This window comes from Pygocentrus nattereri, chromosome 28 (genome assembly GCF_015220715.1).
Source record: "Pygocentrus nattereri isolate fPygNat1 chromosome 28, fPygNat1.pri, whole genome shotgun sequence".
Classification (NCBI taxonomy): domain Eukaryota; kingdom Metazoa; phylum Chordata; class Actinopteri; order Characiformes; family Serrasalmidae; genus Pygocentrus; species Pygocentrus nattereri.
Window position 1 is genome coordinate 17,646,499 of NC_051238.1, and position 18,713 is coordinate 17,665,211.

The 18,713-nt window shown below is 39.6% G+C and overlaps 1 protein-coding gene across 3 annotated transcripts in view; it reads right to left on the reverse strand.

The window, feature by feature from the left end:
* Positions 1-3,496: 3,496 nt before the first annotated feature.
* Positions 3,497-18,713, reverse strand: part of osbpl9 (oxysterol binding protein-like 9) — a 41,869-nt gene continuing 26,652 nt past the window's right edge. For all 3 annotated transcript variants that reach the window (XM_037535726.1, XM_037535727.1, XM_037535728.1), the window contains 15 exons: positions 16,893-16,992; positions 16,378-16,482; positions 13,673-13,832; positions 13,337-13,443; positions 11,727-11,845; positions 11,556-11,641; positions 10,766-10,943; positions 10,325-10,409; positions 9,344-9,454; positions 9,152-9,215; positions 8,907-9,047; positions 8,666-8,744; positions 7,778-7,869; positions 7,348-7,483; positions 3,497-5,197 (listed from right to left, as the gene is read on the reverse strand). In XM_037535726.1, the coding sequence (XP_037391623.1) occupies positions 5,123-5,197; positions 7,348-7,483; positions 7,778-7,869; positions 8,666-8,744; positions 8,907-9,047; positions 9,152-9,215; positions 9,344-9,454; positions 10,325-10,409; positions 10,766-10,943; positions 11,556-11,641; positions 11,727-11,845; positions 13,337-13,443; positions 13,673-13,832; positions 16,378-16,482; positions 16,893-16,992 (1,638 nt within the window). In that variant the 3' untranslated portion in view covers positions 3,497-5,122. The remainder of the gene's footprint in view (positions 5,198-7,347; positions 7,484-7,777; positions 7,870-8,665; positions 8,745-8,906; positions 9,048-9,151; positions 9,216-9,343; positions 9,455-10,324; positions 10,410-10,765; positions 10,944-11,555; positions 11,642-11,726; positions 11,846-13,336; positions 13,444-13,672; positions 13,833-16,377; positions 16,483-16,892; positions 16,993-18,713) is intronic.

The window sequence follows — 18,713 nt, forward strand, 5'->3', positions numbered from 1 at the left end:
CCTTCTACACTGTAGATTGCGGTTCAAACCCCCACCAGGGCAAGCGCCCTACACTAAACCAATAAGAGACCTTGGCCTACCTGTGTAAAATGACAAATTGTAAGTCACTCTGGATAAAAGTGTCGGCCAAATGCCATAAATGCAAATACACTGCTCAAAACAAAGGGAACACTCGAATAACACCCTAGATCTGAATGAAATACTCATTTAATACTTTGTTCTGTACAAAGTTGAATGTGCTGACAAAGTCACATAAAATCAATGGAAACCAAATTTATTAACCAATGGAGGCCTGGATTTGGAGTCACACACAAAATTAAAGTGGAAAAACACATGACAGGCTAATCCAACTTTGATGTAATGTCCTTAAAACAAGTCAAAATTCAGCCATGTCACTCCACTGCTGCGTTCCCTTCACTGGCTTCCTGGAGCAGCTCGCATCAGATATAAAACCGTGATGTTGGCCTACAAAGCCAAAAATGGTCCAGCTCCTTCCTACTTGAGATCAATGGTGAAAGCTAGATCCGTACCCAGAGACCTTCGTGCTTCAAGTACGGCTCGACTTGACCCACCATCTTGCTTATCACAAGGAAAACATGCCTCCAGACTGTTCTCTGTCCTGGCACCAAGGTGGTGGAATGAACTTCCCCTAAGTGTCCGAACAGCAGAATCACTTGCTGTCTTTAAACGACGTCTGAAGACCCATCTCTTTACACTACACTTATCTAATCACTAACACTGTCTATTAATGATCTTCACCTCTTATTGTTCACTGTATTACAAACTTTTTTTCAGCAGGTTTAGTGTTGTGTAGACTCTGTGTTGAGTTGTAGGTATTTTTCTACTTGTTGTATTTGTTTAGGTCTCAATGCATAGATAACTTCAGGTAGCAATTTAGAGCAAAGCTCTTTAAAATTATGTCAACCTTTATTAACATGAGATATTCTGAAGTAATGACAAGCACTTTTGTAAGTCGCTCTGGATAAGAGTGTCTGCTAAATGCCATAAATGTAAATGTCAAAATGAGGCTCAGTATTGTGTGTGGCCTCCACGTGCCTCCTAAGGAGGTGGCATATGGTCTCCTGAGGGATCTCCTCCCAGACCTGGACAAACTCCGCCAAACTCCTGGACAGTCTGTGGTGCAATGTGGCATTGGTGGATGGAGCAAGACATGATGTCCCAGATGTGCTTGATTGGATTCAGCTCTGGGGAACGGGCAGGCCAGTCCATAGCTTCAATGCCTTCATCTTGCAGGAACTGCTGACACTGCAGCCACATGAAGTCTAGTATTGTCCTGCATTAGGAGGAACCCAGGGCCAACTGCACCAGCATATGGTCTCACAAGGGGTCTGAGGATCTCATCTCCGTACCTAATGACAGCCAGGCTACCTCTGGCGAGCACATGGAGGGCTGTGCGGCCCTCCAAAGAAATGCCACCCCACACTATTACTGATCCACTGCCAAACCGGTCATGCTGAAGGATGTTGCAGGCAGCAGATCGCTCTCCACGGCATCTCCAGACTCGGTCACGTCTGTCACACGTGCTCAGCGTGAACCTGCTTTCATCTTTGAAGAGCACAGGGTGCCAGTGGCGAATTTGCCAATCCTGATGTTCCCTGGCAAATGCCAAGCGTCCTGCATGGTGTTGGGCTGTGAGCACAACCCCCATCTGTGGATGTCGGGCCCTCATACCATCCTCATGGAGTCGGTTTCTAACTGTTTGTGCAGACACATGCACATTTGTGCCCTGCTGGAGGTCATTTTGTAGGGCTCTGGCAGTGCTCCTCCTGTTCCTCCTTGCACAAAGGCAGAGGTAGCAGTCCTGCTGCTGGGTTGTTGCCCTCCTATGGCCTCCTCCACGTCTCCTGGTAGCGCCTCCAGCCTCTGGACACTACGCTGACAGACACAGCAAACCTTCTTGCCACAGCTCGCATTGATGTGCCATCCTGGATGAGCTGCACTACCTGAGCCACTTGTGTGGGTTGTAGAGTCCGTCTCATGCTACCACGAGTGTGAAAGCACCACCAACATTCAAAAGTGACCAAAACATCATCCAGAAAGCAGAAAGGTACTGAGAAGTGATCTGTGGTCCCCACCTGCAGAACCACTCCTTTATTGAGTCTGGCTAATTGCCAATAATTTCCACCTGTTGTCTAAAAAAGGTGTGTGGCTGCTGAGTAACTGAAGTACAACTAGCACAACTATCAGCGGCTCTCGTTGCTTTTTTGCTGACACGCCCTCAATTCGGAAACTGGTTTCTATCAGAAATGTGGTGGCGTTTATGTGCGCTCTTTTCGTGAATGCGATATTCCCGACACGACGTGAAAGCAGCGTAAGCAGCTGGTGGAAGAAATGGAAGTGCAGTGAGCTCTTCTTCCAGTAGATGGCGCTAAACGTCACTGCACTACCTCTGCCTCTGTGTGGACGGTTCCAGCATAAAGCTTTACCTCACAGTCGTATGTAAATATCTGGGCCGTTTTATAATAATAATAATAATCCATCCATTTTCTGAGCCGCTTCTCCGTCAGGGGGGGGGGGGGGGTGGGGGGGGGGGTGTTGGAGCCTGTCATATTCAAGTAAGTGCCCTGTAGAGGATATGTTTTGCTAATTTCTTTCCTAGAAAATAAATAAAACATCAATTGACCTGGTGTGTTTAAACTTTTGCGTACAACCGTATATATGATCTTGGACGCAACCTATCCTGTCATTTTAACTGTAAAAGATGCTCGTGGAAAGCCAGTTTAGCGTTTTGTGCATAATTTGTATTATCAGAAATTGTTATTCAACATGTAAATATGCTCATCCTAGTAAAACATGCCATTTGATTTCAATTCTAACTAGTAAGAATCCAAAGCATTTTCAAAATCATTTAGTCAAGAGGAACTGCAGTACTAGCAAAACTTGTATTACTAAAAAAATTTCAATTGTGCTAATTATTAAGTGGAAATACATGTAAGATATTAGTTCTTACATCTAAAATGAAAGTTTTTATTTTTACAGGTCCATTTTTAGTTCAAACATATTAGAAATTCACCATGTCAAAACAAAACTTATTTTAATTAAAGTTACTTGTGAAATCTGAATTACCACATGGTAACATTTCATTCATAATAAATGAATTCTAGTAAAATACTACCGTAGAAATAATTTTGGGTGAAAACAAGTGAGAATTAAGGTGTACATGCTCACATACGCATCTATGTAACTAAACTGTAAACTGAGTTTACATGTCAAATTGCATTTTTCACAGTATAACAGTATTAATAACGTTTTACTTCAAATTGAATTAATAATAATGGAATTCTGGATTGCTATAACAGCTCATCCTGGATGCTTCTTCTACAGTGTGGAAACAGGAGGTTTCTTTAAAGACCCATCTTAAACTCTGAATAACCTCATAATAGCTTACATTTATAACCAGCTTAGTCACCGTGTTTGTAAAAAGACAAATTTTCATTTTAAATTTCAGCATACTAAAGGAATGATAACACAAACATGGTCTCATTGAAATTTAATATTATGCATTAATAAACAAGAAAATGGTACAATCAATATTATGTCGGGGGGTGGGATGCTGTTTGGACTGATTTGCAAAGAAACACTGCATGATGCGTGAAATGTATGTATATGACAAGGCCTCAATTTCAGATAAATTTACAAACAACATGAAAAAGTGGCTTTGGAATCAGTCAGTTCTCGCTTATATAACCCCACTTAAGACAGTAAACATTGAAAGTTCACTTTAATTTACAATGTTTGTCCTCTTTGACACCATTGTGCCCAGGTAATCACCAAGAGTCCACTCCAAGACTGGATCCTAAAGGTTTACTACATCTTTACTGTTAGACAAGCAGATCTGAATTATACCTGTGGAAGTCTTACAGTGAAAAAACTCTATGGGCGAAAATTCTTTTTTTAATGAATGTTCAATACATGGCTGCTTTGTCTAATTCAATTGTAAAGACAAAGAAAGAAGGAAATACAGACAGAGCAAGAGAGAGAGCGCGCAAGAGAGAGAGCTTTATTGTGGGGCTTTTAATAAGACGATAACCATTCAGTAAATACATGGCACACTGTCGCATTATGCATTGCTATTCCTACTGACCAGTTCTACTTTTAGAATTTATTTGAACTCCACTTTGGAGTGAATTTGTACTGTAGAGTCATACCTCGACTTCAGATGTAGCGCTTTAGAGCCCTATCAGGGTCGTAACAGCATGTGATCAAATTACACCCAAAGAAACAAACAAAGAAAGTGTCATCTGAACTGGAATGGACCACCACCTCTAGCAGTAATGTATCACGCTTTCTTCATTCAGATTCCCCCCCTCATTTCGATTTTCACTAGTCTTCTTGCGGCAGGTAGGCGTGATCTGATGCAAATTGTACTGACAAAGGAGAAGAGTGTGATTCTTCTTCTGTTTAATGGGTGACAAAGAGGAAATAAATGGAATGGTTGTTGGGATGTTGATTTTTTTTTTCCAAGTTCATATTGTCAAATCATTACTATTGCCCAAGTTACTGATGAAAAAAGGAGAATACATATACATATATAATCATAGGTTCTACATATAAATATCTGTAGCTAGCTGTAGGCAAGCCAAGTTATCTCCCATGTTGCAGATCCACCTTTAAGGCCTTTCGAACATCAGAAGATACAGCCTTCAATCCTCAGTCACCTGATTCCCTGAGATACAGAATGCTGTTGTTTTCAGAGTTTGTTCGATTGAAACATCTTGACCCTCTCTCTCCCCGACAACTCCTTTGCCCCACCCATCTCCCCAAGCGGGAGAGTGAAAGCCTGTGGGAACGACCCAGAACAAAAGCATTTGTTTGGGTTGCTAAGGAGCCACTAACTACCTCAGTGTTTTTCTGTGATGGTGTTTTTATTTTCCTTCTTGCAGGGTCGGTGGAGAGGTGAAAGTGGTGAAGTTGGCGAGACAGGAGTAATTTGTATTTGATATTTATTCATATATAGTTCTTTTTTTCTAGTTCTTATCATTCATTTTGAAAATGTAAAGCTGTGTAAATGTCCATTCATCAGTCATACCAAGGCTTTAAATGAAAGGTGAATTGTAAAAGAGTTCTTTTCCCAGACTCTGAAACTTCAAAAGAGACTGTATTAGTGCCGTAGCGATGCCATTCTCTTCAGGAGCGGTTCATCATAAACCCAGCATTCGCCATCCTCATGGAACAGCTGCAGGAAGAAGAGAGAGAGAAAAAAAAAACAAGTATTTTAACACCATAAGTACAAATGACACAACTTTGGGAGAAATTACTGGAGAAACCCCTGAATTTTCTTTCATTTAAGACAAATATGTAATATGCTCAGAAGAGGCTTGTGTTTCACTGTTTTTTTGTTGTTTTTTAATCATTAAAAGGTTTTATATATGGCCTTTTAAATATTAATATAGCAGCCAGCAGCTATTTTTTATGTACAGATATAGTGGAGTAATAGTCACATCACCTCTGTATGTGTTGCAATTACAGCTTCTCTTTTTTTTTTGTTGTTGTTTTCATATGCAGTCTGGTTAGGTCATTCCCAGTAAAACTGCTGACCCTCACCTCCTTTTAGTTTTGAATTCCTCAAGAGACAAGAACACTGACCACCCACAGCGCATTGCACACGCAGACGGCAGAGAGCAAAAGGAAAATGTTATGCAATTTGTAATCTTCCAAATATACAGTACTGTGTGAAAGGTACCCAAGACACATTTTCAAAATCTATTTATTTGTGTAGTTTGTGTTTATTTGTTGAGAAATGTTAATATTTGAATAAACAAAATGTATAAATATTAATAATGTATAATCTATATATGGAATAAATAGTGATTTTATGAATGTTAATGTGTTTCTTTAACTATTTCCAAACCTCTCCTCAAGAAAGCTCAGTGTTATATCTTAAAAAGCAGCTCCTGGTTTGACCAATCAGTGCTTCAGTAAATTGTGCTCATGATGTAATTGATGATATTAACAAGTGTCTGCGGCGGCTGTGAAGGTGTAAAGGAAAAATATGGATCCAAGAAATTCTTGTTACTTTTTATAGTTTTTATGTTTATTTGAATTATGAATATGAATTTTCTAATGTATATTGTGATAAACTCACTGCTGAGGTAAATTGTTTAAAAATGTGCTTAGATGCCTAAGACCTTCGCACAGTACTGTACCTCTACCAAATAATCCTCAAAGTTGATGAGGCTGAAGTTGGCTTCCTTTTTTGCATTTTTCCCATTCCACCCTAAATCCCATTTCAGGTGGAACAGGAAAATTCAAGCAAGAAACTGAAGCACCTAAATATAGCCTAACTGTTGCACCATTTTAGGTGGAAAAGGAAAATTCAAACAAGAAGCCGGCAAAAAAGGTGCTGACTTCAACTTCGACATTTGAAAAGCATGAAAAGGGATGAGGAGTTTGTTCTGTCTTGCTTGACAGGTGGATAACACTAATTTATTCTTGCCATTTTGCAAAAACCAACAGATCAGTATTGTTTTGTCCCATTTGCTAATGTTTGTGATGGCTAATCATTACTTGCTGTGTTCTTGTTCATTCTAACATTATACCATAGTATTTGTCTCTGCAATGATTGCGAAGGGTTTTATGGCCACAAAGATATGAAATAAATTGCTAGCCCAATGTACAATCCATGTAGCAATGCACATCCATAAATTTAGGGGTGCTCCTTCTGAAGGAGCACTGAAGAGAGAGGTGTATTAGTTTTTCTGTTGAGTTAAAATATCAATAATCATATAATCTGCCTTTAAATTTCATGTTAAATGTTAAATTCAGCAAATAAACAGTAATTGTGTAGTAAAGTGCAGACATGTTCTCTGTGGAGGATGTGCACTTATTTTGAGAGAATATGAAAGGTCAGTTAAGCTGCTTTTTGCTGTTGCAAGTGAAAGCTTGCAGCTTGATGCTGATAGAAAGGAACAGCATCTAAAAAAATGTGAATCACTGTTCAAGCATCAGTATGTTAACAGTTTTTATTGCCCAGACCTACTCAGAGTATAATACCAAATGTGAGTCCAATATAAATTCATGAGAGAGAGAGAGAGAGAGAGAGAGAGAGAGAGAGAGAGAGAGAGAGAGAGAGAGAGAGAGACAGAGAGAGAGACAGAGACAGAGAGAGAGACAGAGACAGAGAGAGAGAGAGACAGAGAGAGAGAGAGACAGAGAGAGAGAGAGAGACAGACAGACAGAGAGAGAGACAGACAGACAGAGAGAGAGAGACAGACAGACAGACAGACAGACACAGAGAGAGAGAGAGAGAGAGAGAGAGAGAGAGAGAGAGAGAGAGAGAGAGAGAGAGAGAGAGAGAGAGAGAGAGAGAGAGAGAGACACACTCACTCTAGTCTCCCACTGATTTTCCTTCTCCTTCCTCTCTCTGGCCTCGGCCCTCTGTTTTTCCTCCAGACGGTGTTTGGCCTCTGTGGCTGCTTCAATGTCCTTCAGCTTCAGGTTCAGTGTCACATCTTTCCAGAGACTGGCAGTCAGATGCAAAAACAGTCCTTACTATGGCTATGCACATATACTCCTACTGCTTCACCTCATCATAGGAATGAAGTGACCAAATACAACAGACATGCAGTTTATAGATCCTTAAACAAACCATGTCCTTCAAAACAGAATGAGAGAATGTTTTTGGTAATACACCCAAATATTTTCTGATGTTACCTAAAGAGCTTGATGGGTGAAGGACTGAATGAATAGAGCAGGATGGACTCACTTTGAGAGCTCTCAGATAGGTTGGTGACTGCAAGACACACAAGTTACTTACTTCCGGGATTCATATTCTAATTGGTCCTCCAACTTGCGCACCTTTTTCTTGATAATGCCCATTTTCTTTGTGTCAATGAACACAGAGTTTTCCTGATACATAACAAGAAAACACACATATTAAAACAGAGTCAAGAGTTCATGAGTGCCTTAGAGTGCATATTCTGGTACAGTACCCATAACGTTTGAGAGCACTGTTCAAATATCAACATTTTTAATAATGTAAGTCTAATTAGGTTGCAGGTACATGTATAAAATTATTCTAATATGTAGGGCTGAATATCCAATTGCAATTTTTCAGACCAATATTGTGACTGTGATTTAAATGATAAATGCCCAGATCTGTTTTCTGGCCAAGAAGACAGGCATATCCACTTTTTTCTAGCTTAAAGCTGGAACCCCGAACACTGTGCTAATATGTGTTTTCATATGCACAGCACATGGGTGTTTGGTTGAGTTTGATAGGTATAATTAATCTACAGGCAGTTCACAAGCTCCCTGGGCTAAAGAGCAGAAGGACCATCCTGCTTGTTCTCAGCATACAGTTTAAAAGCCAGTATCTGAGATGGTGTGGGTCACATCTGTGAAGACCCCATTAATGCTGAGCAATATATACAAGTTTTGGAGCAACATATGCTGTCATCCAGGCAACATTTTTTTTCAGGGAAGGCCTTGCTTAATTCACCAAGACTATGCCAAACCACATTCTGTTTGGGTGCTAATCTGGCCTGCCTGCAGTCAAAACCTGGCACCACAATATATTTGGCACACTCTGAAACAAAAAAATACAACAAAGGTGACTCTGAACTGTTGAACAGCTGAGATCCTTTATCAAGTAAAGATGGGAGAACATGTAACTTTCTAAACTACAGCAATTACACTAACTTACCCCAGATGCCCATTTTGCATACATCACTCCATTCCATTCTCCTTCAACAGAGCAGAATGATTTCTTATCACTGGGGCCACTACAACAAAGTGAACATGCAACGATTAATGTAAGGAAATGGGAAAAAAGTCACAACAGGCACAAGATTAAACAGAGTTATTACTTTAAGCAGATACCAGTTATTTTGTTAAAAAAGTTTTATTCAGATAAATATCTGTTTTAGAAACTAATATAGACTCACAAAATATCTGCGGTTATTCTGTGCTTCTTCCCCCCATAGAAGGGTTTGGTGTGGAACACTATGTTGGCGCTGTAGCCAGACTTGGAGCAGGAAATATTGCACTCTCCACCAAGTTCTACCCACGGTACAGTCAGGATTGACCTACAGGGACATATAAAAGATAATGAATGACAAGATTCCACTGAGACGCAAAAAACACGGGCACTCTCAAAGTAGGTGAGGACAGCAGGACAAAAAAGGCTCACCTGCCATAGCCATTGGGGAATGTGAGAATGTAGTGTTCATCATGCTCTAGACAAGACACACAACCTGCAGCACACAAGAGAAGAAAAAATTAACATAACAGCAGAAGTTTATCATTATGTTATTACTTCATTACAACTTCTAAAGAGTGATTCTGAATGAATGCCCACCAATTAATTTGGGTCTTTGCCTACCTTGGCCGATATTGTGTACACCAATGGACATTCCAAGGAACTTGGATTTGGTCCAGATGTGTGCGTTGAACTGGATTTTTTTGCTGATACACTCAGCATAGAATGCAGATACTGCAACAATGGAAACATAAATCAGTATCTCTGCAGAGAAAAGCACTAGAGACAAAACACTGCTACATGTGCAAAAGTCAGAGACCACCCTTCAAAATGGCCATTAAATACAAGTTATTTCTCAGGCAACGTGTTTGAGATTATCAAGCTTCACTTTTGCTTCAGATCTCAAAGAATTCCACAGGTTTTTCTCTCCATCTTTTCACTGCGACAAGACAATTATGCAACAACACTATGAGTCTGAAAGGATAGCCGTTAAGCAGCCGTTAATGAGAAAAGGAAATGCACAGTAAAAGAAAGAAAATTTGCAAATCTAACAAAGAAGCTCCTGGTGTTCTCAGAAGAATGGATTGGCCACCCTGGTGGTCCACACCTCTACATCAATTAATGTGTTTAGCATTACCTGGATTGTAACACGTAAAATGAAACCAACTTCTAAGACTGAACTTTGGAGGTACCCTGTAGATTTCTTTGAAAAACTGAGTCTTTTAAGAATTTTTTTTACAATCTAGTTTTGGAAACTCCTGTTTTCACAAATTTTCCTTTGACTTTCTCCTTTTTTATCTCACAAATTTGTCCTGAAAAATGAATAACCTGTAGTGGCTGTTCTGACCTGTAATGTAATGTAATGTGGGAATCTGCCCTGTGAAGTTTAGTGGTTTACGAGCTTCACAGCACCTGTATCAACCCATCAACTAATTATTAAGCCATTTAAGAGCAGAAGCAGATGTGTTTGTGGTGGGTAAACATGGAACTATGCATTTACAGAACTGGAACTCAAACCCAGATTCACTCAGGATGTTGTGAGAACATACTATAAAGCATGTAAAGCTTCTTCTGCTTTGGTGAGTTTCAACTTGGAACACTCACTAGGGGGATGGTGAGAAACCTGCTCCGCTACAAACGACACACTGTTCCTGCTACACAATGGCACTGGCCCTTCCGACACAGGCTCCTGCACAAACACACATAAACATACACATTAAAAGGAGTCATTAAAAGGAATGTGTGTGTAAAAGCTCAGTTAAGGTTTGATAAGTTCACTTTATTTTTTAAATAAATAAGAGCTAAATATTTTAAAGATGTCCACATCCTAAGGGAAAGTTAATGGTGAGATACAGAAATTCTATATACTATAAAACTATATAGAGCATTCTTCACAGTGTTTAAAACAAATACCTGATGGGTTATAAAGGATGCTGATTGCTTCTAGGAGCAAGATATAAATGTTACTACATAAAATTCCATATTTGGACATTCCACAGACTCGTATACATAAACTCTCACATACATACACACACACATTCTCACCCCAGAAGCAGGCTCTTCCGTTTCAGAGGGCAGGTCCCAGTGGCAGAAGAACACCTCTCCCAAGATGGGGTTGTAGGGCTTCTTGGCCACAGATCCTTTCCGGCCAGCATGAAAGGCTGAGAGATACCACCTTACTACCTGCACCATGCGCTCCCTAGGCTCTGGCTGCTCTGCAATGCTGAGTACAGACCAGAGCAATCAAACATGAGAGCACTCAACAGACTACTGCAAATAAACAAAAACACTGCAACTTTATAAAAAAATAAAAAAAAACCCTCACAAACTAGACAAGTGCAAACCAAAGCACATATTGGAATAAAGCAGAGAGAAACAGTCTAGCATGAAATCAAGAAAAGCATAAAGCAGAGCTTAATTTACAAATGCCTTTAACTGAAAAATCATTGAAGTATTCTACAACACTGTGTTTCTAATGAACATTGTATGACAATTCAGCATTTGCCCAGCTGTCTTTTAATGCAACAGGCTTTCTGTTCTATTCCAAGTGCAGGGAAACCTGTTAAAATAATTGCCAATGGTAAGCAACTTTATGCTGCAGATGCGACAAATGGAGATAGGTTAAAAAATTTGGGAGTAAATGTGCTGAGAAAAAAAAAAAAAATTAACTGCTTCAGTAGAGACCGAACAAGCTGTTCTTGGGGGGAAAAATGCACACTACATCCCCTGCACTCAGTTCTCTTTGAGCACAAGTATTTGAAAGCCATGAAATTAATTTAAAATATGTTGCCACGTAACCATGAGTACTAAGGAGAAGAGATGAACATAAGTTTACCTGACAAACAAATCAGGATGTGCAAAGAAGTCTGCATACATTTCCAATAACGACCTCCTCTCCAAGATGAATGTAGGTAAGACCACCTGGGAAAGGAGGAAACGTGTGCAGTGAGAGAGGACAAAGAAAGGGAGGGGGCACAGAGAGTACAGCACAACAGAAGAGAATTACCTTGGTCAGGTCCATGCCCAGTCGCACTTGGGACAGCAGATGCATGATGACGCTCTTATGCTCCTCCACTGACTCTCCCTCTCCGTCGTCATCCCTCTCATCATGACTGTCAAACTGATCTGAGCAACAGAGCACACAGTAACAACTCAGCCAGCCATGAACAGTGATCGAGGAAACACTGCAAGTGTCTATAACCATATTTAGGCATCTGTTCTACTTAATGTGTATGTGTATATGACAGGAGTGTAAAACATTTTAAAAACTATATCAATTATAATCACATTCAACAAAGCATTTGTTCTTCAGGCTATTTTTAAATATATAAATAAAGAAATATGGCATTTCTTTTTTTATTATCTATATTGCACGACTGTAAATACACTTGGCTGTTAAACTTAACAACATCAATGTGTCACTCTATGAGTCACAGGAATATTACTAGAGGGATGGGACACTATTCCTCCAAAAGATTTTTGCTCAGTTTATGTTTATGTTTAATACCACAAACAAAATATCCCAATTGGGTTGAAATCAATTGGGTTGAAAATTGATGACTGCAAAGGCCATGGCATATGATATATAACTTTCATATGCATCAAACCATTCAGTGACCCCTCATGCTCTTTTATCCCATCAGGATAAAAATGTTATCATATGATGAGGATGAATAATTTAGAATACATTTGCAGTAACCCTTCCCTCTAAACTAATCCAAACCATGCCAGCAAAATGCCCCCACAGCATAATAGAACCACCAGACCCCTTTACTGTAGGGGGCAAGCATTCAGGCCTGTACTGTTTTCCTGGTGTACGCCACACATACAGCCTTCCTTTTATGGTGAAGGATGACTGATCATATCACCTTTCTGTTTCATTCCACATCTCTGTAAACCAGTGCTTGCATTTACAAAAAATGTTTTTTGCACCACTGAACTCTATAAATAAAATCTATAAACTCTGAAATACTAAAATATGCATTCATTTTAGTAATGGGGGGTTAATGCACTGAACCCTACTATAATATTCCCCTGTATAGTTGTGGACAGACTGTTCTTGCTGATGCAGTCTGATCACGTCCCATATTGACATTTTCAGTCACCTCAGGAACATCCGATCCGCTGTTTGTGCATATACTGCACTAATGCATAAGTATCACAGTCCTTCATTATGCTTTCCTGTCACAATTTCTGCCCCTATTTGCTGATTTCTTTCCCATAAATCCAAATGCAAATGGTTCTTTAGTTACTGTTTCTATTGAAACACTAACCAGTTGAGCAGTCTTTGTGACAAAATGCTGCCATCCATGCCCCAGTAATGAACCTTCTTTCAAACTCTTTTTGATCCTTTCCACTTTCCATCTTGATCCGAAATCGAGGTCAGAATATTTATAGATGCCACAAAGTGTTGTTGGTTGTTTATTTTTCAGTATTATCAGAGGGTTGGAAATCCTATTCGTAGGATAGATAAATCTTTGCCTTTTGTTGATGTGCAAAGGAAAACTTAGCTTGTAATGGTTGCATTCATTCATTAGAAATGCATACATACATATACACAGTAACAGTATTCATCTGTGTCTATGTTTTTATGTATACTTGTATGCCTTTCAGTACCTGCATCAGTGGTGCCATTGGACATGGAGGAGTTGATTGATTCATTGGTGTCAGGCCGTTTGAGGGCTGCGTTTACCTCGCTGTTAGCAGCAGGAGTTCTGGAGGGGCTGCAGCAAAAAACAGCAAATTGTAAAACAATACTGTACATGCTAGAGCCCACACAATGAACATCTGGAGGTATGAGCCAAGATGTGTGACATTATGCTGTAATTATGCACTGCATTTAACACTAACTTTCAACTGGTAGTTGAACACCAACTTGTAATTGAGCTCATCCCATAATGTGTGGTTTATTGTGAAAGAGGTGTGTTGGGTGGGTGGGTGGGTGTTACTCACTCTATGCAGTGTTTCGGGGAAGTGTTACTCTGGTAAAATTCATCAGCATCATAAAACTCGTCCTCACTGCTGGAGTAGGAAAAATCTGGGACAGAGTGAGGTGGCACGTTCATGTGACTGGGTGAAGTCACACTGCTGCTAGGGGCGGAGGGACCACTCCCTGTAGACCACAATCAAAAGCAAAGGACTAAGTGCATGTCAGCCAAGCAGCTTCTCCAATCATTAAACAGTTAATGTTTTCAAACACAATGCCTGACTCTTCTGTACTTCCAACTAAACTTGCACAACATATGAAAAGCTCCCCATTTTTTCCAATTCTGCAATGTATAAATAATTAAATGAGCAATCATTTTTATGTTTTGTGTTTTTATTTTTAAAAATCTATGGGCAAATCAAGTTGCACATGCTAATCTGACTTGGATGAGAAGAGATGCCACCATACCGTAAGGGGAAACAAGTACTGAGACACCTTTTCTTTGTTCTTGTTTTTGTTATTTAATATACTTCCAGTGTATATATTCATTGCAAAGTCTTTTGACTTTGTACCTACAAATATACAACAAAAATGTATGTAATCATAAGCAATTTATTAGGAACACCTCCCTATATCTATATTCATTGACCATTTTATCAGCTTTGCTTACCATATAGGTACACTTTGTACAAGGGGATCTGACACAGCAGAGCTGCTAGTGTTTTTTTGGGGTTTTTTTTTTTTTACACTGTGCCCACTCACTGTACACTCCATTAGACAATACTACCACCTTATTGCTCCACCTTGTAGATACAAAGTCAGTAATAGTAGTTCATCTGAGGCTGCAGTTTGTTTTGGTCATCCTCTAGCCCTTCATCAGAGGTCACAGGACGTCCCACAGGACGCAGTTGACTGGATATTTTGGTGATGGACTGTTCTTAATCAAACAGTGATACTGAGATGTTTAAAAACTCCAGCAGCACTGCTGTATCTGATCCACCAGCACAACACACTAACCACCACATTAGTGTCACTGCAGTGCTGAGATTGCCACTCTAATAACACCTGCTCTGTGGTGGTCTTCTGATTGAAGAACAGGGCGAACGGAGGCTAACGAAGTATGCAGTGATCCAGATTTAATACCGTCTATAATTGTCAAACCACAAACTATACCTATATGGTAAGTGGAGCTGATAAAATGGACAGCGAGTGTAAAAACAAAGAGCTGCTCCTAATAAAGTGTTTGGTGAATGTATACTCAATATACAATATATTCAGCTTCCTAAAGACAAAATTATTAACCAAAACTCATATGGAACAAAACCACATGGAACAAAACCACAGAGCCATAGCAAAGACCTTATCATTCCAATGAGTACAACTTATTTGATAATATGCAAGTGGAAGGTTCATGAAATTAATCATTCCTGGACAGGTGCACCATGCAAGATTTCATGACAAGCTTTCAGACTAATGATAAGGAAGGTAACAAAGTCGTCAGCAGTCAATTAAAAAGAAAACTCAAGATTAAAATAACTCAAGACTGATTTCTATATGAGAAGGTGATGGTGCTTGCATGGCTAATTCAATCTCAATATGAAAAAGGCACTATGTATGTGTTTAAAAATATATTTCCTCTCACTGTATAAAACATACACTTGAAGGCTGTATGCTTTTAGATGCAAACAACATTAACCATAATGCATTAAGTATTTGGTTTTAAAACAGAATGCTGATTGTAAGGCAAAGTCAGATGTTCTCTTAAAAATATACTGATTTATGATTTATTTAAATTAACATTTAAAGAGTGTTTTATTTCTAAAATATGGGTACTGTGTTCAATACACATTTGATGTCCAGGCAATAACTGGAATTTTTAACTTTCTGCTACAGCATTATTTGGTATCAGGCATTTATTATCAGTCTCCCAATCTAAATTTTGTTATTGTAACAACCCTACCTCCAACATACGTCTTATACATGCAGCATGGCACAGATACCATGGATAACATGGAAACCAAAGCTATATTCAAGTGTGTTTTGGCAGAGAAAAAAGCCATCACAATCAATAACTAATTTCACATGGAACACACCATCCTCCAAGTGCGCTAGTGAAGTATTGCTCATCTCCTCCTCCTTCGTTTAGTTTGCAGTTTCTCAGGCTGCAGTTTTTGCCAAGCTCATCATTTCTTGCACCACATCAGCAAAAGCAGAGTTAGTGTAGCCTCTGACAGCCACAGCACTACTGGCTGCAACAGAGGGGTTGAGATCCACTGCAGAGAACACAGGGTCTCCGGCAGCTCCAATACAGAGTGCAATAATACTACTATATTTATATGAAAAAAATTATACTTATAAATGCTCTTACTAAACACCCCAATACAAACTGTTAAAAACAGATACTACTAAATTGTACTCATAAAATAAAACTAATTCATTAGCCAAAGCAAAGAACTAGGCTCAGTCAGGCTCAATTCTTGGACCTGGATTTTCTTTCTGTAATGCAGATTTTTCTGTAAATCTGCTTTGTGACAACACCTGCAGAACACAGCTAAACAGTGTCTAATTTCATCTAAAGTCAGCGCTTTTCACTGATACATTCTGTGAATATATGTTCATGTCCTGTGTTATCCTGCTTGTTTGGATTGGTTTTTAATTTCAAAATTCTTTCTCCCTCTCTCTCTCTCTCCGTTTGGTCATGCCAGCGCCTTTAGCTGTGGTGGCTCTGTACCCGTGCTGTTGGGAGTGGGTGTCTGAAGACTGCCCATCAGCGTGACAACAGGACCCACAGGTAGAGAAGAAGGCCTCTGTTCCGCTTTGCACGCCTGAGCTCCATCTGCAGGTTCAAACAAGAAAAACAACACTTCATGCACATCTACAACACTATGCATATGTGGAGAGCTCTCAAAGCACTCGTTTTGTGAATGATGGAAGGTAAAGTTGAGAGTAGAAAGAAAGAAAGAAAGGAGTGGGAGAGAGCGAAAAAGTGAAAGACAGGGGAGTGAAAGAAACATGAGTAAGAAAAAAAAAGATAAAAAGAAAAAGGAAGGGTGAAAATCAAAGAGCGATGAAGAGGAACAGAACAAGGGGAGACAGAGACAGATACAGAGACAGAGAGAGAGACAGAGAGACAGACAGAGAGAGAGAGAGACAGACAGAGACAGAGACAGAGAGAGAGAGAGAGAGAGAGAGAGAGAGAGAGAGAGAGAGAGAGAGAGAGAGAGACACATTTACACATATCCTCACCTGTGGGGAGGGTGGTCTGCGTTGGCATGGCAATGGCACTGACTACAGAGGCGTCCAGGGGGCTTGGCTGGTAAACTCCATCCACTGGGTTTATGGTGCTCTGCAGGTACAACACACATCAGCTCTCAGAGGAATATCTACAGTTTTACTACAGCTTGAACTCAAGGGAAGCACTCAAGACAGAGCCGCCTGGCTTCTTCTAACACAGCTATCAAAGCTGGTGGCATTAGCTAATATTTATATTAAGAAAAGAAAAAAAAAAAAAAAAAACACTGAATTTTACTCTCTATAGACCAACAAAAACTACTTTACTTATGAAAGGGAAAAATTCACATAACTGATTTACTCATGATTTGCAGTGTGCAATTAATCTGGTTGATGCAAATATGTGAAAAACAGCTGATTGAGGCAACAAAGGCACTGATGATTAAAAGTTGAATCTGACATAAAATCAGACTGCGTGTCAGATTAGTCAATCACACAGCTGCAGTCTGGTCTTGTCGGAGTCTCAGCAGCAGTCAAACTGATTCTAATTATACCTAATCACTGCAGCAACAGTTTGCTTTGCAAGGGCCCAGCACACACACACACACACACACACACACACGCACGCAGACAGACACACACACAGAAGACCTGGGCAGCCTCAGATAAGTGACTATAACACTCGGATTCCACAGTGACAAGGCCAGACCACAATGCTGCTATTGCACTTCTCATGCAGGTGAAGAGTGCTGAGATTTTACTTCCTGCTTTAACTGACATGCAGAACTCGTCACAGCCGTAACACCCCTCCAAAATACAGAACGAACAAAAAAGGAAAAATGAGAGGACAGGGTAATGAAAGGAACTTCAGGCATGCAGTGAAACCTCTCTCTGTCTACTTTTGCACATTTATGAGGATTTCAGTTGATATGAGTGAGATTTGGAGAGGATTTTCTCTTGAGAGAGATTGAAAAGATTTAATCTTCATTATTTGGTTTTAATTGAAACACTCCCCAGCACGGTGAATGTGTCTGCCATTCTTAATTAAAAGCCAATTAGAGAAACGAGATCCGTGGCGATGGGAGGCAGCTGGGATTGGATTAAATCAACAGGCAAGGAGATGTGGAGGGCAGAGCGAAGAGGTTAGTGACTGGGCCATCAAGCAGATGGGCAAATTCAGCTCCAAAGCTTTTTCTAGTGCTTTTCAGTAGCTTTAAAATATGTTAGTCTGGATTAAGGGTGGGTAAAATGGCAAACAAAATTATGAACAATACACAGGTGGAACAGACAAAGCATACCAGCAAAACTGCAGTGCTACATTAAAAAAAACTAAGCTATATATAAAAAAAGTTTTGTTTTTTTTTATTTTGTTTTTTTAAGTTCAGTGTGTACAAAAATAATAAATAAACTCTTTAAAATAAACTATTTAATAAGGAACAGGAGGAAATAAATGGTAAAAATAAAATAATATGACATATAATGAGCTACTTGTTACTATATGCTGGTTGTTGTTGTTGCTGTTTCAGACTCCTTATAATTCAGAGGTCGTCAAATCTGGACCTTGCATGCAATTTTGGTCCTGGGTACTGAAAAATCACAGGTATGTGAGACCCAAAGTGGCCAATCAATTACTTCAACAGTTGTGGTAACTCCCAGTGAGTATGTAAGGTTCAGATTTAAAGACCAATGCTGGTCTAAATTTCTATTTAAGATTAAAATGGTAAGTCACTCTGGAAAAGCATCCCACAAACGGATAAATGTTATTGTAATTAATCACAATAATGATAATGTGTCATATTTCCCACCCTTAGTCTAGACAGCAGACTGTTACCAGTA